At 35.6% G+C, this 27128-nt stretch overlaps 2 protein-coding genes across 3 annotated transcripts; one reads left to right on the forward strand and one right to left on the reverse strand.

The window, feature by feature from the left end:
• Positions 1–270: 270 nt before the first annotated feature.
• On the reverse strand, positions 271–6631 carry LOC144440324 (maternal B9.10 protein-like). The gene is made up of 2 exons (XM_078129683.1): positions 5913–6631; positions 271–4045 (listed from the first exon to the last, which is right to left on the reverse strand). The coding sequence occupies exons 1-2, from the start codon at positions 6221–6223 to the stop codon at positions 3811–3813; spliced, it is 546 nt and encodes a 181-aa protein (XP_077985809.1). The 5' UTR covers positions 6224–6631; the 3' UTR covers positions 271–3810.
• Positions 6632–8540: 1909 nt separating this feature from the next.
• Positions 8541–26782, forward strand: LOC144440260 (uncharacterized). 2 transcript variants are annotated; one of them, XM_078129597.1, is made up of 5 exons: positions 8662–8716; positions 11579–11636; positions 13876–15194; positions 16671–16733; positions 25296–26782. In XM_078129597.1, exons 3-5 carry the CDS (start codon positions 14030–14032, stop codon positions 25436–25438), a joined length of 1371 nt encoding a protein of 456 aa, XP_077985723.1. In that variant the 5' UTR covers positions 8662–8716; positions 11579–11636; positions 13876–14029; the 3' UTR covers positions 25439–26782. The 2 variants fall into 2 exon arrangements, with proteins under 2 accessions (XP_077985722.1, XP_077985723.1); XM_078129596.1 differs by lacking the exon at positions 11579–11636 and having other exon boundaries at positions 8541–8716.
• The last annotated feature ends 346 nt before the right edge of the window (positions 26783–27128 follow it).

Raw genomic sequence — 27128 nt, forward strand, 5'->3', positions numbered from 1 at the left:
CAGGACACAGTGTAATCTTAGGCAATTCAATCTCCTGTGATAAATATTTGACACTTTAGAGCACCAGATATCTAATTTCAAATAACATAATTTTACAAGCTCTAAGGCTTTATTCGCATGATATATATATATATATATATATATGTAACTTTTCTATTTCTTTTCCACGTAGATCCCAATTCAAGTGCCTGTGGGACAAACAATGTCCCCTGCATATGAAAGCTGGTTTATATCAATTCAATTCCCAACCATTTTCATCCTGCATACAAAATTAAGGTCGCACACAATGTGTATAGATGCAATGACAAAAATGATTTATTTGTTTGTGAAATAGAAAATTTCCTAAGAAAAGATATTCACAAGTTTAGCTTTTAAATACAAGCAATACCTTTTATACATATATGTACAAGATTCTCAACACTGTACACTTTAAAATATTTTACTCCTTGAGTACACTCTTCTCTCAGGATTTCAATTATCGCTTTTTTTCCTCACAAAACATCCAAAAAACAGTAATATTAGGTATTCAAAAAATAGTAATATTAATACAAAGTCACAACAAACACCCTAAACAACATTACTAGGAAATAAAAATATCAAAGAACACACAAAACATGTAGTACAGCTGATGATCTCTCAAAGGCAGTAGATTGTAATGTACCTGTCAACCCTTTGTCTTGCTGAATGGTTTAATCCTGCCTTCTAAACAATAGGATTGAACCAAATTGAGAGGATTATAGGGATGACAGGTAGACAGTGAGCACCGGTAAAGGCTGAAATCTTCAATGTGAATCATCGAAGCACCAAGGTGGTTTATAATTTGGCAGATATTCAGAAATGGTATTATTTGTAAATGATATAGTCTGGAACCAGAGCTAACTATTAGATATTACTGTATTTGGTTGTGTTTGCTTGGCAATCCATACCTAACACTATGCCCAAAATGTGTTCCTTAGTGCAGTTCTTCAAAGCCTGTCTGAAGATGTAAATGTAGGCCGAAGGTTTTATAACATCAACTTTTAGTATCAACTTAAAATTGATGACCATCAGTAAATTGTAAGGTTACATTTAAGTATGGATGTAGTAACACTTTCACAAACAATTAACATCTGAGCCCTAATTTGGTGACATTTCCCATCCCACCAGTTAGCACTGATTCCAACATATAAATCCTGGGAAAGTTGCAAGCAATATGCTTAATCCACAACAGTTCCCACATGAATACAATTGCATTGTCAGCACCTCGGACTGAAAATTTTCAAACATGCCACTTTTTTTTCTTCATTTTTACAATGATTGTTGTAACCTTTATAAGGTTTCTAAGATAAACGCAATACTGAAATTAAGGTAACATGTAACATTGTAATCAGATACCAGTGTCAACTGTAATACTATAGGGTATGTCAACTCTTGAATATTTCTATCAACTCAATTCGGAACATTTCATGATTAGACATGCAACATAGACACTTGGTAGAGTAAATTTGAAGCAACTGCGATGTTTTGACCTATGTACTACTACTATGGACTAAGTTCACATGATGTGAAATCATAGTGTTTACGTTTCAAAGTTACTGTCATCTTTGATCATGAAATTCAACATGATTGCAACATTTGAATTGTCTGCATTGGGACATTGATAACAGCACACACTCATTATGTAGTTAGAATTGTTTCACCATGTGGCTAGAATTGTTTCAAATTCACTGTCAAGAGAAAAGTGAAATTCAAAACAATTATAACGATGCAATCTTTACTACTGCCTTGACACTCATCACAATTGCTTCAAAGTGACTATATTTTACTGTCCAGTTTGATACTTCATGAAATGTCCATGCAATCCTACAGAGATTTAACTCTACTGGAATCCATTAAATACTAAGAAACCATCAATTGATGTAGCACAAAAATCCATTGAAAATTCCTCCCTAACATGTCCCTGAAAAAACAAGTGTTATAAAAAAACTCTAGATAAAAGTTTTATTAAAATTCCATTTTTTTTGTACTCAATATAAACAAGTCTTAGTAATTCAAATGATTGGCAGCTAGTACCTGATAATATAGAACATTTTAAAAACAGCAATAATGGCACGGCAGCAATTTCCACTTTTTCAGTTGATTAATTCGTTAAAAATGTTATATAGCCATTTATTTAGTACTGGAAATATGTTTAAAAAGGCTGGAGCCTTGGAATGCTTGTCAATTCACAGAATGTAGTATTTCAATCACATAGAGCTTTTTCTTGTTATCATGTTTTCTAAAACTCCGGCAGTGATATTTATTTTGGCTCAAGACTTTCTCATACTCTGTGTACAAATATAGCAGTACTCTCCCCTCATCATACAAACATGTGACAGTGAGCTATGGGATGGACAACCATTACTACAGTAAGGGTAACTATTTTGATGTGAAAGGTAATTTCAAACAGCTCTCAGTGAGAGACTGAAACTTTTGTTGATGTTGGCACTCATGTTAATAATTCTCGGTACCTGAAATAGAATCTCACTGCTTAGGTGCATCATAAAATTAAAAAACGTTTGATTTCTTGGTTGACACCATAACTTCTGCTCCATGCACTTCACATGTATTAATATGGGCGAGTGTGAGAAGATGTCAGCCTTCCCATTCTATTTTGACCCTTTAGCATGTATTGTGGGTACCACAAACTATCTAGCATGTATTGTGGGTACCACAAATAATCTAGCATGTATTGTGGGTACCACAAATAATCTAGCATGTATTGTGGGTACCACAAATAATCTAGCATGTATTGTGGGTACCACAAATAATCTAGCATGTATTGTGGGTACCACAAATAATCTAGCATGTATTGTGGGTACCACAAATAATCTAGCATGTATTGTGGGTACCGAGAATTAGTGAATAATAATTGAGGCATGTTTACAACAACAGATTTTTCAGTCTTCTCATAGAGATAATCAGTCCAAATGTTGTCCCTGTCACCAAATTCAGGGAGACCACTCTATCTATGGCTACTTGCTTTCTTACACATTACTACTTTTTTGAATTACAAGCGAAATATTGATGAGAAGATTGGCTGCATGCCTTCCAATAATCAAGGAATATAGTGTCAAATATCAAACTGACAATATAAAATAAACATCTATAAACAAAGATGAAATTGGGTTGGTCCATCACTTTGAAACTACACTTGGATAAAATTTCAAAAACTTGGCAAAAAAGTTATAAAAAGGTAATGAAATACCATATATTGAACACCAAGGCAGACAAACTGTGTCTCCACTGACAAAACTTAATATCCAGTGATTTCCTGTAAAATTTCAAATAAAAGCCATAATTTATGTTAATATCATGTATCTTAAATATTTCACTAATGAGCGATGTCATGAATACATCTATTCTGAACAGAACTATAACCTATGAACTCTGACCTATTACTGTAATCATTATAGTGACAAGACCCTTATATTTGCATCCACTTGAAAATTCTGAGACATTGCTTGCATCTTAATTGTAAAGGTAGTGCTCAACGTTGGAATGTTATACCTTTCTTTACAACATGGTGTACTGAAGGAAAAAGGGTGTTTTTCATGTCCTACAATTTCTTGAAAACATCAGACATTAATTTACATGTCTACTCTCTTGTTATGTAAATTTAATGAAAGTCTATCACTACTTCCTGGAAAGGAAGAGACCTTGGAATATTCAACAGAGATGCCATTGGTAGGATCACATGACCTGACTTTGGGTCAGGTGACTAAACTGCGCCTATGTCAGGTGACTGGATTAAGATTTTGTCAGGGAGACACTTTCTATAAATCTGGTTTCCTATGATACCGGTACGTTGACAGCCATGGGAGACCAACGGAACTGCTCTCCTGTGCTCTGTAGATACTTGTTACTGGTGACTGGACTATAGCGATAAAACTGCTTATTGTAACCATATTTCTTTGGCTTTGTACTTGACCCCAGACTGCATTGGTTGACGTTTTCTATTTGTTTGTTGTCTTGATCTTTCTTGAATGATGCCACCGTACACCATGTTCCCTGCAGTTCTCCAAATCTACATAACAGATAAATGAGGAAGTGTTCATGAAACTACTGAAGCATGTGACCGCTATCAATTACACACAATACATTGGATAACTGTACAATGACAATACTAGTCCAACGTCTTTGCATTGGTGCATTTCAATTTCCTCCTCTCCACAAATATTTAGATATCACCTACGTCATCTCACACAGAATGTTGATTTAAAACAGACAACAATTTACAGTTGTTTTCAGCCTGCTACTTATTAAAATATAATACTGAATTCAAAAGGTTGTGGAAAGACATTGTCAAGATCAAATAGTACAGAGGTCTGAGCCAAATAAAGTATAAAGTGCATTCAATTTACAAGTTTGGGATGAGTTAGTATTGTGTTTTGATATGATTTGGAAACCCCAGTAACACATAGTTAGGGGGGGGGTTGGGGGGTTGAGGTAACATTAGCACATTATAATTTTAATACCTTGTACCATAACTCTGACACAAAACCCTAGTAAGATGTAATGGCAACTTTGGTTTATTTCTATTTTGTAAAACATTGGTGGGGGACTGGTTTGGCTTGTCATTGAAAATACATGTATTTGATCTGGGTTTGTCACTGTTAATTGATTGGATCCACAGACATGATAACAAACTGTGTAGTCAGAGATCATGGTACACTGTTCTACATGTTCCCAAAATTTAACATTAGAAACCTGATTGGAAAAATAAATGCAACATTTTTTTATTGTGGATATTATGATTTCACCAACAAATTATTTGTACTCACTGACGAGTCACTATTCAGAGGTGAGCAAATCATTTTGTGAACAGGTGGTCCAAGGACCAGTGCCTTAAAAAAATCCAGTGGTTCTGCTGAAAGAATTAATGTCCCAGGTCCCGCTAATGTGAAACATTAAATCTTGCCTATGAATCTGTATATTCAGACAACTTTTTAACATAGTTATTAACAGTAAGGTACTGGTCCGACAGACCAGACAAGGTAAAATTTGTTTGGTCCACCCAAAAAAATTGCTAGTCCCGGACTCAGGACCAGTGGATTTGTTCACCCCTGCTCAGTTCAATCAATATATTAAATTATTCTTAACAATTTCACATATTTTTAAGTCTTTTGCTTCATGATAACTGGTAAATGTGCAGAATTGTTTTAATCACATACATTAAAAACAAACATACGCGTAATTTCCGCATATAAACAATGCTAATAATTTGTTTACGTTATACTGTACAAAGGCCATGGAAAGTCACTACATTATAAGGCCCCTCCCCATTCTGGTTCACTCTAATCTATCAAATCATAACAAAGAAAAAAACGGCATAACATTAACATTACCAAAACAGACGGGCGTACAATCAAGGCTACGTAAGTAATAAATTTGAAAGGTTTTGTACAAAATGTGGGTAATAAACCTGAAATTAGCACAGAGCAATCAACAAGTGGCCTTGAAGCTTGCTAGGTGGGGTCGACTGTTGTTGTCGTTGATGCAACCCCGCTCATTCTTACGTTACGAATTCGCGCCACTAGGATCTTGGCATAAAACCAAAACAAAGGAGAGAGTTTCAACTTCCTCTCTCAAATCGCCGAAATGTTCTCTGATCAACTCCACCCTGTGAAACCGTGAAATATATATATATAAATCTACACGTCTTATTTCCTATTAACTATTGAGTTGAAGGTCGGTGTTTGTTTACTTCGTGATTTTACGTTACGGGTTCCACGTCCGCAACGGTGGTTTTTGTTGTTGATGATGTGATGTACGAGAGCTGACAATGAAATAGTTCCCGCGTTTTACAACGCCATTCGACTACGGGAAAAGTATCTGGCGCTAGGTTTTACTTTACGACAGTAAATAAAAAACAACAAGCGGAAATGACAAACCTGCAAGTGACTTCTTCTGGATCAACCCATAGTGTCATTTCAGCAGGCAAGTTCAAGTCGCTGTAGTTGAGGCTACATTCCTTCGCCACCTTCCCTAGGAGGGGTTCCATTCTTACATTGTCATTAAGACGTATGCACCTATAACCCTGTCCCTTGATGGGATTGTCCGTGTACCAGTGGTTTTTGAATTTTTCCACCAGTGCTGTAGTCAATTTGTCTGAGAACTCGTCGATTTGTTCTTTGTTCAACTGGTGGCCATTTTTCACCATACGGGTCAGGAAAACGACCGCTGCCGCGATTTCGTCTTTCATCTTGCGATATATATCATTTGCTAAATTAAACGAAGAGGTATATTGTTCACGGCCTTCAAAGGATGGCTTGACCTTCGAGTCCTGGTAACTCTAAATCGTGAGGACGGGATACGTGATCACTCCCGGCAAACAGGATGTACTATATTATTTTACGTGACTCACTCGAATGCTCCGTTCGAACAAAGAAAATTTTTCCTCTCCGGGTTTTTTGACGGCTAGAACTCCGTAGTCTCTTTGCCAATTTGCTTCTGGTCGGTTCTACTTATAGGGAAGCACCTAAAGTCGCTTCTTACGTCTGAATTTCTTCTAATTTCGCGAGTCGAGCGTAATTTCTCGCTATCTGGTGGTGCAGGTTCTCAGAAGTGTCGCAATAGCTTGACTGGAATGTTGTGAAAGGGTCAATAAAATAGGAAATATGACGCAGGCCTAATTAGCCATTCAACCAATCAGTGTTCACTCTAGCAGTGACGTAGCGGGATTGTTTTCCAGAAAGCCAGCAGCGTTGCCACGATACATACGACATATCTATTTTTAGATGGGAAAAGATGATGTCATTTTGTTGTAAGTTTCAGTCATCGATCCAGTCATAGAACTCGAACAATAAGTTTCTGAATTCCAGACGTTAATAGTATTTACTACGCGCCTTACAACAGAGCAATCAATAGAAAGCAAACCGTACATCAGAAATAACATTGAGACGGTGCAGTAATTTTGACAAAACATACATTTAATCTGAAATTAGGTGTTGTTGTGTTTTTATGAAGTGACGAAAATTATGTTAGATAGTTATGACTGTTGTAATTCATGTATAAATCATTTGACATGTGATGAGTGCCTGGATTCCAACATCTTTCAATAAACATCAATTTCATCAACAATTAATACGGACATGATGATGATGATGATGATGATGATGATGATGATGATGATGATGATGATGATGATGATGATGATGATGATGATGATGATGATGATGATGATGATGATGATGGTGATGATGATGATGATGATGATGATGATGATGATGATGATGATGATGATGATGATGATGATGATGATGATGTTGGTGGTGGTGGTGGTGATTGTGGTGGTGGTGGTGGTGGTGGTGGTGGTGGTGGTGGTGGTGGTGGTGGTGGTGGTGGTTCGATGACAAAGAATGAGGAGAAGGGGGTGGGTGGGGTGGGGCAATGTCACAGAGAAATGCCCAAAGAATATGATTAAATGTAAACAAATCAACAAAACAACATTTGACTTTATTAGTTGTTGTTGATATGTCTTATTAGGGGAGCACCAAAGAATACATGAGAATAAGGTTTCCAAATTTGCTCATTTCTGGTGCATTGTGACAATTTTTTTTTTCACTTCTGTCTGTTATGACAATTTTTTTTTCTCAAGCCTTTACAGGATCAAAAAATTTTTTCTGGTTCACCTGGAAACAATTTTTTTCCCTCCAAATCCTCCATACCCCCCCCCCCCAGAAATCAAATGGTTCTCCCCTTAGTATCTAAGAACTGTATACATACATCTTTGACAAGGGGATCCCAAGGTTAAATTTGACTCGAGTACACAATGAAAAACAAATAAACACAGCAAAAATATACATGCCCTAATATACACGCGATTGAGTGTATTCACATGACCACGCATGCAGTCCAGAGACTTGCTGGTGGGTTTCAAAGTATCATCTCCAGAAGTTTTCCACACCTAGATGACTTCTTGAGATTTAACACGAAGACTGCTGACACAGTCTATATCACAGTATGCTACTCTAGTAAGTTTTTGTTCACAGCAGCTTTTACAAATTTAACACTCGGGACTAGTCAAGCAGACTATGTATGTCAGGTTACTATAATTTATAAAAGTATTTCCAGTGTAAAACATTTCACTTCTATAGTCATATTATACTACACTACATACTACATATAAATGTTTCGAACTGTCCATACACATTGTGTGGTACAATGTATTGTTGTTGCTGTTGTTGTTGTTGTTGTTGTTGTTGTTGTTGTTGCTGGTGTTGTTGTTGTTGTTTGTACACAAAAGAATAAATCCAGACTATCCCAGCCTAATTCCTTCGCCTAACTCATACCTCGTCTAAGTACCACACATTGTTATCGACTAAGTTGTGTTATTGCATGTATAAAAATTCTCACGTCACAAAAATTACCTCGAAGTACAAAGTACACGTGTTTCCTACTCACAACAAACATGTTTTGGTGTACTTGATGATAACGAATAATATGCAAAACCATAAATAGAATAGTCCTGATACTATGATCACACGGTGTGTTCTGAAGCACCTATTGTATCTTACTGCCAACGAGTATCAACGGCTTGGTGTCTTTTACCATGGTAACCAATAATGTTGATACTGTTTATTGAACCATGTATTATGTGTGATTATGCTAATAAGGGAATCCTTCGACTGTGACGTCACTTCCTGTACCCAACTACAAAGAAAGTAGTGTGTGTCTTGTTTGTGCTGTGTTGAAGGTAAGAGTGGGTTTTCGTTCATATTTGAAGACTTTTAATTGAATTTTACCATAAGTTTACAAAATTACATGTCCTTGTATGTTTGTAGTAACAGTCTAAGTGAATATTTTTAGTTCTGCGAATAGAAATTTCGGCACTTTGACTATCTATGCCGCGGGACAAAATTCTAGTCAGTAACACAAACACTGTACTGTATGTATGTATATACTATACGGTGTCGGCGGCCTTAAAAACAACAAGCCTAACACACATTGCTGACGTACGGAATTTGGACTAAAAGGGTGAGAAGAACTGTATTTCCTATAGTTTATTTGATACACATAATGTCACTGACATGACTGGAATATTTGCCACTGACTTCTTTAACGTTCTTTGTGTTTGCGTCCTATTTTTAATAATAATATTTTATTTGTGTTGCTTCGCGATGCAACGAGTGTAAACGTAAAGCTATTTCACACAAAACATTGTACCACCGTGACCAACTCTCGGTTGAAAATAACGCGATTTTCAGTCGTATCTCCATTCATTTTCCACTCCACGTATATGTGTCTTACTGTGAATATATTTTTTTACATAACGATACCGTATGTATTCACGTGAATCAACAAAACAAAGTGATCAATCTCAATCACGGTCCAGCTGAATACATTACATTATTCTTTATTTAATAGCAACATACACACAAATCTCTTTTCGTTACAGTTACACTACGTAACTTTTTCCTGTTGTGAAAAGAATATTTCACTGGTCTTTTATCCCATGTTAGAAAGAGACTACTACTAGTATTTAATGGTTCGTTCTTGTGTGAGAAAACTTGTTCATTTCCATCATGCATGGAGGTTTTCCTACCTGCATCTCATCTCACTCAACTCACATGCTACATACATATCATATTGCCAACGCGTTTAGACTCAACTCACATACTGTACCATAGTGTCAATGCATTTAGACTCGACTCACATATGCTGTACCATAGTGTCAATGCATTTAACCTCGACTCACATACTGTACCATAGTGCCAATGCATTTAACCTCAACTCACATACTGTACCATAGTACCAATGCATTTAACCTCGACTCACATGCTGTACCATAGTGCCAATGCATTTAACCTCGACTCACATACTGTACCATAGTACCAATGCATTTAACTTATACTCACATACTGTACCATAGTGCCAATGCATTTAACCTCAACTCACATGCTGTACCATAGTACCAATGCATTTAACCTCGACTCACGTGCTGTACCATAGTGTCAATGCATTTAACCTCGACTCACATACTGTACCATAGTGCCAATGTCTTTAACCTCGACTCACATGCTGTACCAGTGTCAATGCATTTAACCTTGACTCACATACTGTACCATAGTGCCAATGCATTTAACCTCGACTCACATACTGTACCATAGTGCCAATGCCTTTAAACCTCGACTCACATGCTGTACCATAGTACCAATGCATTTAGCCTTGACTCACATACTGTACCATAGTGTCAATGCATTTAACCTCAACTCACATACTGTACCATAGTGCCAATGCCTTTAACCTCCACTGACATACTGTCAGGAAATTATCATCCAGTCTCTAGCTCTGTACCACACACATGGGGATTGGTACATGGTGGTGTCAGGAAATTATCACTCAGTCTCTAGCTCTGTACCACACACATGGGGATTGGTACATGGTGGTGTCAGGAAATTATCACCCAGTCTCTAGCTCTGTACCACACACATGGGGATTGGTACATGGTGGTGTTAGGAAATTATCACCCAGTCTCTAGCTCTGTACCACACACATGGGGATTGGTACATGGTGGTGTCAGGAAATTATCACCAAGTCTCTAGCTCTGTACCACACACATGGGGATTGGTACATGGTGGTGTTAGGAAATTATCACCCAGTGTCTAACTCTGTACCACACACATGGGGATTGGTACCTGGTGGTGTTAGGAAATTATCACCCAGTCTCTAGCTCTGTACCACACACATGGGGATGGTACATGCTGGTGACTAGTTGCTTACATTAGTTTACCTTAGATGTATGCATAGTCTATCTGCTAGACCTCAGACATTCTTCCGATAGAATACAACACACGACCGAACATCGCTATCAAGGATGGAACATCCAAGTTCGGGCAAGCCCTCACTGCGAACTTTGTTCGCTTATGGTATCGAAAGAAAGCCCGAACGTCTAGCAGCAAGACTAATGTATACAGTGCTAACAGACATGACTACACATAGTTGCTTACATTAGTTTACCTTGGAGGTACACATTGTGATGACCCTAAAGTTACAGACTAAATGTAGTTCACACTATGTATATGTTTTGTAATTATATATGGTTAGTTGCTTACATTAGTTCACCTTAGAAATTAGATGTATACATGTACAGTATATTATGATGTTTATCTGTACTTGTGTAAATTAGTCTGAAAGTGTCAGTTCTTGGGCTGTAGTGTATACTCACTATAGTGGTATGAGGCTTACATAACCATTCTCTACCCAAAGCCTAATTTGCATAAACAGAAACACCAACCTGATCTTTCAGACTACATGTATACATTTACATGGTTAAACCATAGAGGGTATATGGTTAAACTAATACATCATTTGAGATCTGTGTGAATGATAGGGACAGCATGTGGGCCCAGCTGTAACTTATATGTCTGCTATGTCAGGAATTTGTATAAATTTAAAACTTGGTAGTATATATATATACAATGGTAATGAGTCACAGGGGGCTGTTTACTAAGTTAAAAATAGTAGATGGAATATAAAGTTGGACAGTTTAATATTTGGTTTGATTTAGTCAGTTACTTGTAGAGTATTGGTTATGTCATATATCCATCCATTTCAGGACGTTCATATTTTAGTTCCGGGACTAAACTAAAGAACTGTCTTACTGTTACTCTGTGGTAAGTGTTGAAAAACAGTTCTTATATTATAATTAACTGAGTATTATTAGACCAGCACCGGTCACTTGGGAGATTTTGTTTTGTTGTCTCATACTTTAAACTTTTAACATTTCTCCAGAGAAGAAGTTAGATCTCAGTCCATTCCTGGTATTTGGATAAATCTTTAATTTGCCAAGATTTTCAACCCTTTGTAAGAGGGAGGATTAAAAGAAGTAATTTTCAGAGAATTTTACAATGAAAAAGTAGTGATAAGTGCTCCAACAAAGCTCTGTCTATGATGAGGTCATTTTGTAAAACCCATTACAACTGCATGAACTGCTGACTAGTATTTCTTTGTCTAGGCTTGTGACCTTTGACATGTACCATATGGTAATATTGGCTTTGTCAGCAGTGCAGCTGTTGGAAAACATGGCCTGACACACAGTGATGTCTTTGATAAGATGTGTCTCCTGTATTGAGTTCATGAATCTAGTAGTCAATGTAACCTACAGTAGGATTGATAATTAAAGTGCATCGTATCTTAGTCTATCTAGTTACTATACATGTAGTTGTTCTCTATCTCTTTCTAACGTCTAGTCAAATGGACAAATTCTACTGAAAATCTACCTAAATCTCCTGCTGGGGAAAGGGTGAATAGTGCATGTCAGTAGAAATCGATCACACACTGGCAAGTAGTTGTAATTGGTTACTTCATTCAGTTTACAACAAACTCAACCTGTAGTTTGAAAGTAAGTGATGTAAGGACACGATAACATAACCACCTTTATACTACATGTATAGCAACACTCCAATAGCATAAGCTATCACTGTTTGTTGGTGGTAAGAATGGAACAGTAAATTGGAAACGAATGCAATGTTTCAATTCATCTACTATGAACTTTAGGAACGCAATTATTCAGTGCTAATGCTCTCTCGGAAACTATTGGAATAAAACAGAGAACAGGACTGGTTATATAACTTATAATGTGAAGTAAAAGAAGATATCTACAATGTAGATCAGAAGAGACCCATTATACATGTAGCTAGCCTCGAAACTAATATAAATGTGACATGACTCACTTACAGCTCATTTATGAAAGACACCGTACACATGGTTAACATCACAATTCTACCTCCTACAAGTGCAAGAGGTATTGAAAGACTTCTAGCAATTCCTAAGCATCCTGTAGAAGAATTTGACATTTTCAAATGGCAAAATTTAAAAAGTGTCATCATTAATATTTTAGATGCTAGATGTTGTACCCTTGTGAAAAGATTCCCACATCTCCTTTGTTTCCTACACCCCCTTTGTTTCCCACCTCCCCTTCCTTTTTTTCCTCCAACCAATGCATGCACACGTTCAACATTGTAACTAGACCTAACACCAAATTTTGATGCAAAAAAACAAACAAAATAAGATGTATATTTGAGTCCTCCTCTCTTATCAAGCGACAGATGTAGGAAGACTTTCCAACATTCCTGAGTGCCCACTTATTTTATGAACTTGGCATTTTGAAATGATCACTTTGAAATTTCAAACAGTTACTATATTATTCTTCTCTGTATACTTTATTTCAAGCTGCAGATTTAAAAGTCACATTCCCAATTCGACCACGTTCCCAATTTGATTAATTTTTATTTATGAAGTACTGATTTACTATGTTAGGACCCCGTACAGTGGAATCTTTTTCATTCTATATAAGTATTTTACTGGATTTTTGTGACTCAGTGGTGTAGGTTTTGTTTTATTTTGTTTTTGTGTGTATTGCATGTTTTCTGCTCTTTTCCATAATAAAGTTAACATTATATGAAAAAGAAAAAACTAACTGGCAATACTTAGATTGTAATGTTTTACCTTAGATGACGACACTTTCTGCTGCCTCTTATCACCTCCAGCCAGTGTCTGTGAATGAACCCAAGGCCAAATTAAGAAGGAAAAAATGAGCACAGGATGTGGAGTATACTCAGATTAAAAGGGGAATATAACCCATGACTCCTAAGTCCTTATTCCTTTCAGTGTAAAACATCACTCATCTCATGAATAAATTGTTTGACCATGAATAATTCTATTTTTACTGATTCCCATGAGGCCCACAGTAAAGAGACTCTATAAAGGCAAGATCAACGTGGGTACATGTAATTGTAAAATCATGAAATGACTCTCTAGAACCCATAGTTTATGACAGTGTCTCTGTTTCCTGGGGTGATGTTCATGCAATAATTTGAAAGTAACACAAAACTCTTTCTTTTTTGTTTACAGACGTTTGAGAGAAGCTACACATCAACACAGTTTTCATGATTATTACAGCAATAATATAATACTGTTATGGATCTTTAGTGACATTTAACCTTTGGAAGTTATAATCAGAAAGTTGAACATTTCGAATTACGGAGCAACAGTAACCGTGACAACAATGGATGCAGACGAATCCTTTGTGTCCATCAACCTGGAGACTAATGAGTGTGAGATATGTGAGCAAGATACTGGGGAGACACTGACAACATGTCAGTTTTGTTTGAATCAAGTCACAGAACAACGTGTTAAACAGGGTTTCAATCATGTCATACATATCGATACACTTGCACACAACACATGTTTTGACCAAAGCCATCAAATTCTACAAGAAATGGAACCAAATCCTGCATTGTTACAGAAACAAACTGTTGATTCAATATCTCCGGAACATATAAAAAATGTGATTAATGGAAAAATTCAGTGGTTGATAAATTATGCCAAAAATGTGAGTACTGATGACGAGGAGGATGAGAAATTACAAATTACATGCAATAAATTACAGGTACACAGCACCCCTTGCTCTAGGAGTACCACCCCCTGTACAAGTCCTAAAACTTCGCCATGTGGTACTCCAAAATCAGAGAATCGCAGGAACAGCCATGATGTGTCTTGTAGTCGTGGACACAGCTCTGATGATGGTAGTCATGGTAACACATCAACTGTTGATGCTGAGGCCCTACAAAATAGTTACAGACGATATTTGTTTGGTGGTAAGACCATTCAAGAATGGAAAGATAATAAGGAAAATAAACAAGGCAACATTAAACTCAGTAAAAGCGTTGGGGATCTTCAATTGACAAAAAAACAAAGAAGTGCCTTACAGACCGGAAATGGTTGCCATGGTAATAGACAGTTGTCACTAGATGGACTGAATCCCAAACATATGAAGGATAATAAGGATGTTGAGAAACACTGGAATAACTCAGATGATGTGAGAATGAATATTGATGAATGTAAAGGTGAAGTGACGATACTAGATACTGAAGATAGTTGTCAAGACAACACTAAATGTCATGATGGTAGTTGTCAAGACAACACTAAACGTCAAGATGGTAGTTGTCAAGACAACACTAAATGTCATGATGGTAGTTGTCAAGACAACACTAAACGTCATGATGGTAGTTGTCAAGACAACACTAAACATCATGATGGTAGTTGTCAAGACAACACTAAACGTTGTGATGGTAGTTGTCAAGACAACACTAAACATCATGATGGTCAAGATCAAGTACTTGAGATGAAAGATGTATATAGACCTCATCAGGGATTTACAGCAAATCATTGTAAGTCTATTGTTATTTTACTCACTGTACAAATGTACTTACTTATACCTCCTTAGTCTGTCCTAAAATCATTTACATAGATAGATGAAGTAGTTTACTCAGTACATTAGACCACCTTGTACAAATTACAATATGGAAATAAAAATACAGAAACTATTATATAAATTGGAAGAGAATGTTTTTTAAGCAAATCAAATATCACAGAAGCCAAACTAAATGTTTCAGATGATCTTCTCCCTTTTTGAAAACTATATGCAACAAATTTGGCTAGAATCTGAGAGTGACTTATGTTGTTACAAATTTGGCTAGAATCTGGGTTATGTTGTTACAAATTTGGCTAGAATCTGGGTTATGTTGTTACAAATTTGGCCAGAATCTGGGTTATGTTGTTACAAATTTGGCTAGAATCTGGGTTATGTTGTTACAAATTTGGCTAGAATCTGGGGTATGTTGTTACAAATTTGGCTAGAATCTGGGTTATGTTGTTACAAATTTGGCTAGAATCTGGGTTATGTTGTTACAAATTTGGCTAGAATCTGGGTTATGTTACAAATTTGGCTAGAATCTGGGGTATGTTGTTACAAATTTGGCTAGAATCTGGGTTATGTTGTTCCATGACATTAAATTTGAAAATTTTAAGGTGACAGGTAATGATACAGGACAAACTAGACAGAAATGAAATTCCTCTTCGACAAGATTAAGATCATGATGTTGATATATATGTTCGTTTCTTGGCAAATTAAAATTTTGTCCACTCTCAATACAGAGATTGTGGTCAGAGACACAAAATTTACTGAGTGCTGTCATAGGAAATTCAGTGTCAATAACAGAAAGGTATTTCTTAAGCGATATATTGGTTTTGTAAAGTCAGTAGGTATCTAGTGTGGGGGAAGAATCTATGTCTGTATGACATTGTATCTAGACTACCAAATTAGCAGTAGTCCAGGACACATAGACTACATACACATTGTATCTAGACTACCAAATTAGCAGTAGTCCAGGGTACATAGACTACCAAATTAGCAGTAGTCCAGGACACATAGACTACTAAACATTGTATCTAGACTATCAAAATTTATCAGGTGATTGTCTGGTAGAGGAATGGAAAGAATTCGTTTTGCTAAATTTGAAAACCAGTCATAGAAGGTAAATTACAGTGCTATGTGTACACAGTGTAATACATACATGTAATTATAAACCTGGAAATTGTCAATAAACACTTATTTTCACTTATTTCACTGGAAAACAAAATTGTAAAAATAAGTTGTGACTAAAACATCGTCTTGTACTGGAACACAATGTACAATGTACAATATACCAGTCAGTTATTGAGTAAAATAACTAGCTGAAGACTGTAAAACCACAAATGTTTCTAGTAGCTTAAACATGGATGGTTTTACAGTAGCATGCTAGTAGAGTACATACTAATTACTATGTTAATTTTATTCTAATTATTATGTCTATTTCTATTGACAGTGGATAAATATTGCATTGATGAAATCCAACACATTGTCAATGAACTAGCTACCAAGGTAGAAGGTGAGTTCAAGTTTTGAATGTATGGATATTTAGTACCAGTAGTTTTACTTTTTACAAAATGATAACAATTTCTTAGGCTCTTCATACATTCATTCATTTCCTTCCTAACTATTATGAATCTGACTACGGAAGTTTGTATATCAGCAGGTTTCCTAAATATTAATATTACTTCTATATCTGTACATCCGTCAGTGACACAAGTATTTCCTTGTTTCCCACTATACATGTTGATTTTTTGTCAGTTTTCTCAGAGATATTAATAAATTATGTGCTGGTAGATGTCATCCTGTGATTCCTAGAAACAGGATTATTTATGCAACCAATGAACAACCTTGTTGCCTAATACTCTGGAATCACATATTGTAATAGTTGCAAACTCAAAGCATAAATATTTTGGCTAAGTCATTTGGTTTTTGTCAGCTGTCCTTGTCTATGGGTTAATGACATAAACTTGGTCATGTGACCTCAGGAGGACATTGGTATTACTACACACACTGCAATGCATGGCAGTCACTTGCCAGGGATGACGGGTTAGAAGTACCAGTATTATACATAAATATGATAATGTATGTCAAAGTTCTTAAAATCCATGGCTTCATCAATTCCAGGTTCTGACACTACACGTACAAGTCAAGTCATACGTATTAAAAGATAATCATTCTGTTGTTGTGCACTAAATGTTTCTTTAATCAGAAACTAGACAACTCTTTTCAACTGACATGATGAAACTTTAAACTGTTTATCCACATATATATGATAGTAACAGGAAATAACAATCTGATTCAAATCTTAAGTTGAGATATGACTGGATTGTTTGATTTACTTTTAGTACATGTACCTTTGTATAAATTGGTGTTTTTATTCAATTTGTAGTTCTTCTAGGAAGGGGACAAAAATAAATATTATTTACCCAGTAACTGTTTTACAATCACCCGACACTCACAATATTATTTCCACAAAAGAACAGTTATGTTTTTAGAAAAAAGTACTTAATTCAAATAAAAAATGAAATAAGTTGATGTAATAATTAATATGTATTTTGCCTGGGAAAAAGCTGTGTAGCATCTAAATGTTGTTGCTTTAGTAATAAAACTAAAAAACAACAAGATTTCATGTAGCGTGACTGTACATGTACCTTGAATATAAACAAGTTGTAGAATGTGATTTCTGAAAGTAAACATATATATGATTTCAGTTCTTACTCATTTATTTCTCTCCATCGCTGTAGATATTTATGTTATTCCCCAATATTTTTCTTCGTTCAGCCACATAAAAATATGAGTAACCTAATGGGCCTGTGTCACTAGATGAATAGTGACAACTCTTTAAGGTCATGAGTATTTTCTGGCTGAATGAAGACAAATATTAGAGAAATCAGAATAACATAATTATACCAGCGCCAGTAATATCAAAGAAAAATTTAGGAAAGTAATGGCAATATTTCGAACACAGTAGAACTAGTGACATAGACACGCTTTGTCATGAAATAGACACATGTTGTGACATAGAATGACCAAAATATATATTCAACATTCTTTGTTCAACTTGGCTTGTGTATGGTAAATATTATTTTCATTTAACATTTAGCAATTCAATCATTCAATCAAATAGACTGCACTAATAAGTTACATATACCTAAAACTGTTTATGGTTGACTTTCCACCAACATAATAAACTCTGTAGTTATGATTAGAGTTGTTATGGCACTGATATATAAAATGTGGAATAATATTTATTTTAACCCTTGTAGATAGTATATGGATCATAACAGTTAAGTAATAGCAATTGAAAGTAAACAAAAGACAGCAGAGTAACTTTGTTACAACAAATGGTATATAGAGATGTATAGAAAAGATATTTATAAAGATTACAATAGATACTAAGATAGACATAGTTAGCAACACAGTAGCTATTAGATAGATACTAAGATAGACATAGTTAGCAACACAGTAGCTATTAGATAGATACTAAGATAGACATAGTTAGCAACACAGTAGCTACTTGATAGATACTAAGATAGACATAGTTAGCAACACAGTAGCTACTTGATAGATACTAAGATAGACATAGTTAGCAACACTGTAGCTACTTGATAGATACTAAGATAGACATAGTTAGCAACACAGTAGCTACTTTATAGATACTAAGATAGACATAGTTAGCAACACTGTAGCTATTTGATAGATACTAAGATAGACATAGTTAGCAACACTGTAGCTATTTGATAGATACTAAGATAGACATAGTTAGCAACACTGTAGCTACTTGATAGATACTAAGATAGACATAGTTAGCAACACTGTAGCTACTTGATAGATACTAAGATAGACATAGTTAGCAACACAGTAGCTATTTGATAGATACTAAGATAGACATAGTTAGCAACACAGTAGCTACTTGATAGATACTAAGATAGACATAGTTAGCAACACTGTAGCTATTTGATAGATACTAAGATAGACATAGTTAGCAACACTGTAGCTACTTGATAGATACTAAGATAGACATAGTTAGCAACACTGTAGCTACTTGATAGATACTAAGATAGACATAGTTAGCAACACAGTAGCTACTTGATAGATACTAAGATAGACATAGTTAGCAACACTGTAGCTATTTGATAGATACTAAGATAGACATAGTTAGCAACACTGTAGCTACTTGATAGATACTAAGATAGACATAGTTAGCAACACTGTAGCTACTTGATAGATACTAAGATAGACATAGTTAGCAACACTGTAGCTACTTGATAGATACTAAGATAGACATAGTTAGCAACACTGTAGCTACTTGATAGATACTAAGATAGACATAGTTAGCAACACAGTAGCTACTTTATAGATACTAAGATAGACATAGTTAGCAACACTGTAGCTATTTGATAGATACTAAGATAGACATAGTTAGCAACACTGTAGCTATTTGATAGATACTAAGATAGACATAGTTAGCAACACTGTAGCTACTTGATAGATACTAAGATAGACATAGTTAGCAACACAGTAGCTACTTTATAGATACTAAGATAGACATAGTTAGCAACACAGTAGCTATTTGATAGATACTAAGATAGACATAGTTAGCAACACAGTAGCTATTAGATAGATACTAAGATAGACATAGTTAGCAACACTGTAGCTATTTGATAGATACTAAGATAGACATAGTTAGCAACACTGTAGCTATTTGATAGATACTAAGATAGACATAGTTAGCAACACAGTAGCTATTTGATAGATACTAAGATAGACATAGTTAGCAACACTGTAGCTATTTGATAGATACTAAGATAGACATAGTTAGCAACACTGTAGCTACTTGATAGATACTAAGATAGACATAGTTAGCAACACAGTAGCTATTTGATAGATACTAAGATAGACATAGTTAGCAACACAGTAGCTACTTGATAGATACTAAGATAGACATAGTTAGCAACACAGTAGCTACTTGATAGATACTAAGATAGACATAGTTAGCAACACAGTAGCTATTTGATAGATACTAAGATAGACATAGTTAGCAACACTGTAGCTACTTGATAGATACTAAGATAGACATAGTTAGCAACACAGTAGCTACTTTATAGATACTAAGATAGACATAGTTAGCAACACAGTAGCTATTTGATAGATACTAAGATAGACATAGTTAGCAACACAGTAGCTATTAGATAGATACTAAGATAGACATAGTTAGCAACACTGTAGCTATTTGATAGATACTAAGATAGACATAGTTAGCAAAACAGTAGCTATTTGATAGATACTAAGATAGACATAGTTAGCAACACAGTAGCTATTTGATAGATACAAAGTACATATTTCATATAAAAAGACATCTTTAGAGAGGAAGACAATGTGAGATGAATGAATACACTTACATGTTAAAAAAAGACAACACAGTAGCTATGTGTACAAAGAAATACATAGATGAATGTATAGAAAGAAAAACAATGTTGATATGAATAAATAAATAAATAAATAAATAAATAAATAAGTAGAATTTAACACTAGATGTAGCCACCAACACAATAGTTACATGTTTTAAATTTCATTAGGAAAATGTATAAATAGCAGGACAATGTGATATGAATAAATATACAAGTCATTTTTCTGACAAGGCCATATATAATAATAGCAAATGGTTTACCATGATATGAATTGATAAATATCATTTTATTTCTGACAAGGCCATATATGATAATAGCAAATAATGTACAAGGTCCCTGGTACAAATGTACATGTATGGTACAATGTTTTTAATTGCGACCTCTGACCTTTACTAAATGAAGTCAACTTACGTGTATAATGTAATACTATACATTCAATGAGATAGCATAGAATTCAACTTTTGATCCAAACACAAAATTGTTTCCTGAAATTTACAACTACACAGTTACAGTCTTTGTCAACAGATTGACCCACTATTCAGCACACATGACCTTACTGGTGTATTGAGATTAAACAAGGGGGGGGCATAGGTGCCTGCAAGTTTGCATCAAACTCCTTTTCTTTTCAATGATGGTTTGAATGCCCAGATGTATTTAAAGCAGCTTTCTTGACTTCACATTCAAAGTGTCTGGTTTCATTGTCTGGGATTAGTTATCAGTTTGTGTTCAGAATAAAAGTTTTAATATGATATTATGATTTACCAACACAGATGTATTTTCATTTGATAATGAGATTACATTGTAGAAGTCTAGTTATCAACACAATGACAAAAACATATAGGATATGTATAGATTTCTGTTATCAATATTTGTTGACATCAGAGTTGCTGAGTCAGCACTAAGTAAACTTTAAAGGCCAGGGTTTCAATCCTAGGTTCTCACATTAGTGTTACCTTATCAGTTAAAGGCCAGGGTTTCAATCCCAGGTTCTCATATTAGTGTTATCTTATCAGTTAAAGGCCAGGGTTTCAATCCCAGGTTCTCATATTAGTGTTATCTTATCAGTTAAAGGCCAGGATTTCAATCCCAGGTTCTCATATTAGTGTTATCTTATCAGTTAAAGGCCAGGGTTTCAATCCCAGGTTCTCATATTAGTGTTATCTTATCAGTTAAAGGCCAGGATTTCAATCCCAGGTTCTCATATTAGTGTTATCTTATCAGTTAAAGGCCAGGATTTCAATCCCAGGTTCTCATATTAGTGTTATCTTATCAGTTAAAGGCCAGGGTTTCATCCCAGGTTCTCACATTAGTGTTATCTTATCAGTTAAAGGCCAGGATTTCAATCCCAGGTTCTCATATTAGTGTTATCTTATCAGTTAAAGGCCAGGGTTTCAATCCCAGGTTCTCACATTAGTGTTATCTTATCAGTTAAAGGCCAGGATTTCAATCCCATGTTCTCATATTAGTGTTATCTTATCAGTTAAAGGCCAGGATTTCAATCCCAGGTTCTCAAATTAGTGTTATATTATCAGTTAAAGGCCAGGGTTTCAATCCCAGGTTCTCACATTAGTGTTATCTTATCAGTTAAAGGCCAGGGTTTCAATCCCAGGTTCTCACATTAGTGTTATCTTATCAGTTAAAGGCCAGGGTTTCAATCCCAGGTTTCATATTAGTGTTATCTTATCAGTTAAAGGCCAGGGTTTCAATCCCAGGTTCTCACATTAATGTTATCTTATCAGTTAAAGGCCAGGGTTTCAATCCCAGGTTCTCACATTAGTGTTATCTTATCAGTTAAAGGCCATGATTTCAATCCCAGGTTCTCACATTAGTGTTATCTTATCAGTTAAAGGCCAGGGTTTCAATCCTAGGTTCTCACATTAGTGTTATCTTATCAGTTAAAGGCCAGGATTTCAATCCCAGGTTCTCACATTAGTGTTATCTTATCAGTTAAAGGCCAGGGTTTCTATCCTAGGTTCTCAAATTAGTATTATCTTATCAGTTAAAGGCCAGGGTTTCAATCCCAGGTTCTCATATTAGTGTTATCTTATCAGTTAAAGGCCAGGGTTTCAATCCTAGGTTCTCATATTAGTGTTATCTTATCAGTTAAAGGCCAGGGTTTCAATCCCAGGTTCTCACATTAGTGTTATCTTATCAGTTAAAGGCCAGGGTTTCAATCTCAGGTTCTCACATTAGTGTTATCTTATCAGTTAAAGGCCAGGATTTCAATCCCAGGTTCTCACATTAGTGTTATCTTATCAGTTAAAGGCCAGGGTTTCAATCCTAGGTTCTCACATTAGTGTTATCTTATCAGTTAAAGGCCAGGGTTTCAATCCCAGGTTCTCACATTAGTGTTATTTTATCAGTTAAAGGCCAGGGTTTCAATCTCAGGTTCTCACATTAGTGTTATCTTATCAGTTAAAGGCCAGGATTTCAATCCCAGGTTCTCACATTAGTGTTATCTTATCAGTTAAAGGCCAGGGTTTCAATCTCAGGTTCTCACAACAGTTGTGGAGTTTTACTTTCAGTTGTCTTACAGAGGTATAGAGAAAGTTAGTCAGTTGTCTGACAGAGCTGTAGAGAAAGTTAGTCAGTTGTCTGACAGAGCTGTAGAGAAAGTTAGTCAGTTGTCTGACAGAGCTGTAGAGAAAGTTAGTCAGTTGTCTGACAGAGCTGTAGAGAAAGTTAGTCAGTTGTCTGACAGAGGTGTAGAGAAAGTTGGTCAGTTGTCTGACAGAGCTATAGAGAAAGTTAGTCAGTTGTCTGACAGAGTTGTAGAGAAAGTTAGTTGTCTGACAGAGCTATAGAGAAAGTTAGTCAGTTGTCTGACAGAGCTGTAGAGAAAGTTAGTCAGTTGTCTGACAGAGCTATAGAGAAAGTTAGTCAGTTGGCTGACAGCTGTAGAGAAAGTTAGTTGTCTGACAGAGCTATAGAGAAAGTTAGTCAGTTGTCTGACAGAGCTGTAGAGAAAGTTAGTTGTCTGACAGAGCTATAGAGAAAGTTAGTCAGTTGTCTGACAGAGCTGTAGAGAAAGTTAGTCAGTTGTCTGACAGCTGTAGAGAAAGTTAGTCAGTTGTCTGACAGAGCTATAGAGAAAGTTAGTCAGTTGTCTGACAGAGCTGTAGAGAAAGTTAGTCAGTTGTCTGACAGAGCTGTAGAGAAAGTTAGTCAGTTGTCTGACAGAGCTGTAGAGAAAGTTAGTCAGTTGTCTGACAGAGCTGTAGAGAAAGTTAGTCAGTTGTCTGACAGAGCTGTAGAGAAAGTTAGTCAGTTGTCTGACAGAGCTATAGAGAAAGTTAGTCAGTTGTCTGACAGAGCTGTAGAGAAAGTTAGTCAGTTATCTGACAGAGCTATAGAGAAAGTTTGTCAGTTGTCTGACAGAGCTATAGAGAAAGTCAGTCAGTTGTCTGACAGAGCTGTAGAGAAAGTTAGTTGTCTGACAGAGCTATAGAGAAAGTTAGTCAGTTGTCTGACAGAGCTGTAGAGAAAGTTGATCCACAACAAGAGAATGATCCCAGGTAATCTACATAACATAGCTTCATTGATGAGACAGTATTAATGGTGAAGACCTGGGAATAAATCCTTGGCCTTTAAGATAAATAGTCTTCGTTTTGCTTTGATCTTTTCCTCTATATATCCATTGACATTGTATAGTTGTACACAAGCTAACAGTTTGATAGGTTGTGCCCAATTCTGATTAGCCTGGGATTGAAATATGAGACAGCCCGAAAAACAGGTGTCTGGTAAAGACGTGGAAATAGTTGGTTCCTGACAAAAATAATGGTCTCATCATTGTCATGGCTTCACTGATATTAAGACAATTTGAATGTGAAGACCTGGCATTGAATCCAGAGTGGGAGAATCTAGGATCAAATCTGTGGCTTTTAATAAATCCTCCTTGTGTACTTGTGTTTACCTTGACCTTCCTACTTTGTGCAGCCATGGATATATTGTGAAGTTGTACACAAGGCAATAAAAGATAGCCTGCAGACAGTGTGTATAATTGGCTTGCTATCTACATGTAGTGTGGGTGTTCATCAGTCAAGGAATGAGACATACAAGTCAGGATTAGACTGTCGACAGTCACACGCGCCTTTTTTTCCTTACATTTTATCTAAACTTAAGTCGTCGCCGTGCTCCGATCCGGCGCAACACTACTATAATCGCATTCTGATATCGAGGGCCGAAGGCCCGAGCTCGAGCCTTCGGCCCTCGATATCATTATGCGATTATAGTAGTATTGCGCCGGATTGGAGCACGGCGATGACTTAAGTTTAGATAAAACGTAGGGAAAAAAGGCGCGTGTGACTGAAGACAGTCTAAGTTTGGATTGACCATTATCCTTGAGAAACACTCAAAGGTCAAGGCACTCTCAGTTTATGTACATGTACATTAGCTGTCTTCTATGTCAAAAGTTATTAAAACAAAATAGGTTCTATAAAAATTGGCATCATTTTGACATCTATTTCAAAACCTCATAAGGGGACCCCTCATTTTTTTCCTGCTGATTTTACAAGTATATGACAATAGTTTTAGTTTTTTTGGAGTATCAGAGAAACTTGAAACTACTTGTACTTATTTGTGAGGTGTATTTCTATCTTTAAGCTTAGTGTACATATGTATTTCTATATCAACATATTAATAATATTCTTCCATTGCTTACTTTTCAGAGATGTCAACTCATTTAGTGAATATCTTACAAGAAAAAGATGGCTTGAGTCATCAAATTAGTGTCCGCCATGCCACCATTGCCAAACTTGTCAAGATAAATCAACACAAAATACAAGTCAAGCGGACTTCTGTATTAGCTTGAAAAGAATCATCAGTGAAAATTCTAAACTTCACAAGATATCTACAATGGATTGGATTTAACGTGATGTCTGGATATCAGTGTTCTCCACAACCATTAATTGGTGCTGATTGGTCATAAATATTGATGTACTTCATCAGATAAATCAATATTGTGTGAACAATGTCATTTGCAGATTTATATAAATTGACATAAATTGAAGTTGACTGCTATTAAGCACCCTGACTGTGTGGATACATTTTCTGGACATCAATTAAAACCAACTTGCCGACCTGCATGGGTACAACCTAGCCTTTTTACTGACCACACAATTTAGTGCCTATGTACTGTATGCAGCATGACAAACCAATGACAAATGTGTTGCTATAGCAACCTTGGCAATCAGTGGATTTCTAACAAATGATTTTATTTCAACCATCATCTCATGTGTGCCTCAGATATTTCATTAACATCATCTCTATGTATTTATTTTTTCAACTGAAAATGTTTTTGTTTTTTTTGGATGGAGATAATGTTACTCAGATACATGTACAACGTGTAATTCAGTGTTTGTTTGTTTGTTTGTTTGTTTGTTTGTGAAATCAACTTTATATTGATGTTTACGATGTAGGGTCAAATACAATGATATCAGCATTTTGTCAGTTACATTGCTTCTTGGAATTCGCAAGATGTTTGATACAAAAGTCAAGAAGTTTGATACAAAGTTAAGACATTGATAGAGATTCAAGACATTGATACAGAAATCATGACATTGATACAGAAATCATGACATTCATACAGAAATCATGACATTCATACAGAAATCATGACATTCATACAAAAATCATGACATTCATACAGAAATCATGACATTCATACAGAAATCATGACATTGATACAGAAATCATGACATTCATACAGAAATCATGACATTCATACAAAATTCACAGTATTTGATACAAAGTAAAGACATTCATGATTGATACAGAAATCAAGATATGAATACAAAGTCAATGATTGAGAGATTTTCAAAACCTGCCTTCATATATTTACATGTCATGAACTTTGAACTTACTGCTTTGAATATACAATGTATGTGATGTATTTTTGCAACGAAAATGATAAATGTATTGTATTTTTTTAGCAAATGTTAACAAAACTGCTTGATGTAATGTCCGTTAAAATTTACGAACAAGTGTTGAAAAATTACTAGCAGTGGATATTTTAAAATTTGATAGAATTAAATAGTTACCATGTAGGTTTGTATTTATAGGAATTTCCAATATGTCAGTTTGGGTATAAAAGAAGGGGAGACTTACAAAACCAGGTAATATACAGCTGATTTTACTCAATATACGTTTATGCCAGTGAGGGGCTGGGGGGGGGGGGGGGGGGTTACAAGCATTACATATAACAAATTGTATATTCTATTTTCCATTGAATTGGGATTGGTGCTCCTTTGAAGAGTGTTGTGGAGAGGGGGAGGAGTGGAGAGTACATGTACATGCTAAAATGTTTATGTTTTTTCCATGGAAACGGTTTGGAAATGCAAGTCATACAAAGATGCCACAGGGGAGGATATTGTAGAGAGGGATGGGGTGTAGTGGAGAGTACAGGCATTATAACTGATGCTGTATTCTTTGTTTTCAATAGAAAGGGGTTGAAAATACAAGCCATATATAAATTTATGTTGATAATGTCAGGGGGGGGGGGG

The sequence above is a fragment of the Glandiceps talaboti genome, chromosome 9 (genome assembly GCF_964340395.1).
Source record: "Glandiceps talaboti chromosome 9, keGlaTala1.1, whole genome shotgun sequence".
Taxonomy (NCBI): Eukaryota; Metazoa; Hemichordata; class Enteropneusta; family Spengelidae; genus Glandiceps; species Glandiceps talaboti.

Bases quoted from the DNA above. Each gene is read 5' to 3' on its own strand.
- LOC144440260 (XM_078129596.1), top strand. From the start codon at position 14,030: ATGGATGCAGACGAATCCTTTGTGTCCATCAACCTGGAGACTAATGAG. The intron at 15,195-16,670 runs GTAAGTCTATTG...TTCTATTGACAG, and splicing joins GGGATTTACAGCAAATCATT to TGGATAAATATTGCATTGAT. The intron at 16,734-25,295 runs GTGAGTTCAAGT...CTTACTTTTCAG, and splicing joins ACTAGCTACCAAGGTAGAAG to AGATGTCAACTCATTTAGTG.
- LOC144440324 (XM_078129683.1), bottom strand. From the start codon at position 6,223: ATGAAAGACGAAATCGCGGCAGCGGTCGTTTTCCTGACCCGTATGGTG. The intron at 4,046-5,912 runs GTTTGTCATTTC...TCTGTTATGTAG, and splicing joins CCAGAAGAAGTCACTTGCAG to ATTTGGAGAACTGCAGGGAA.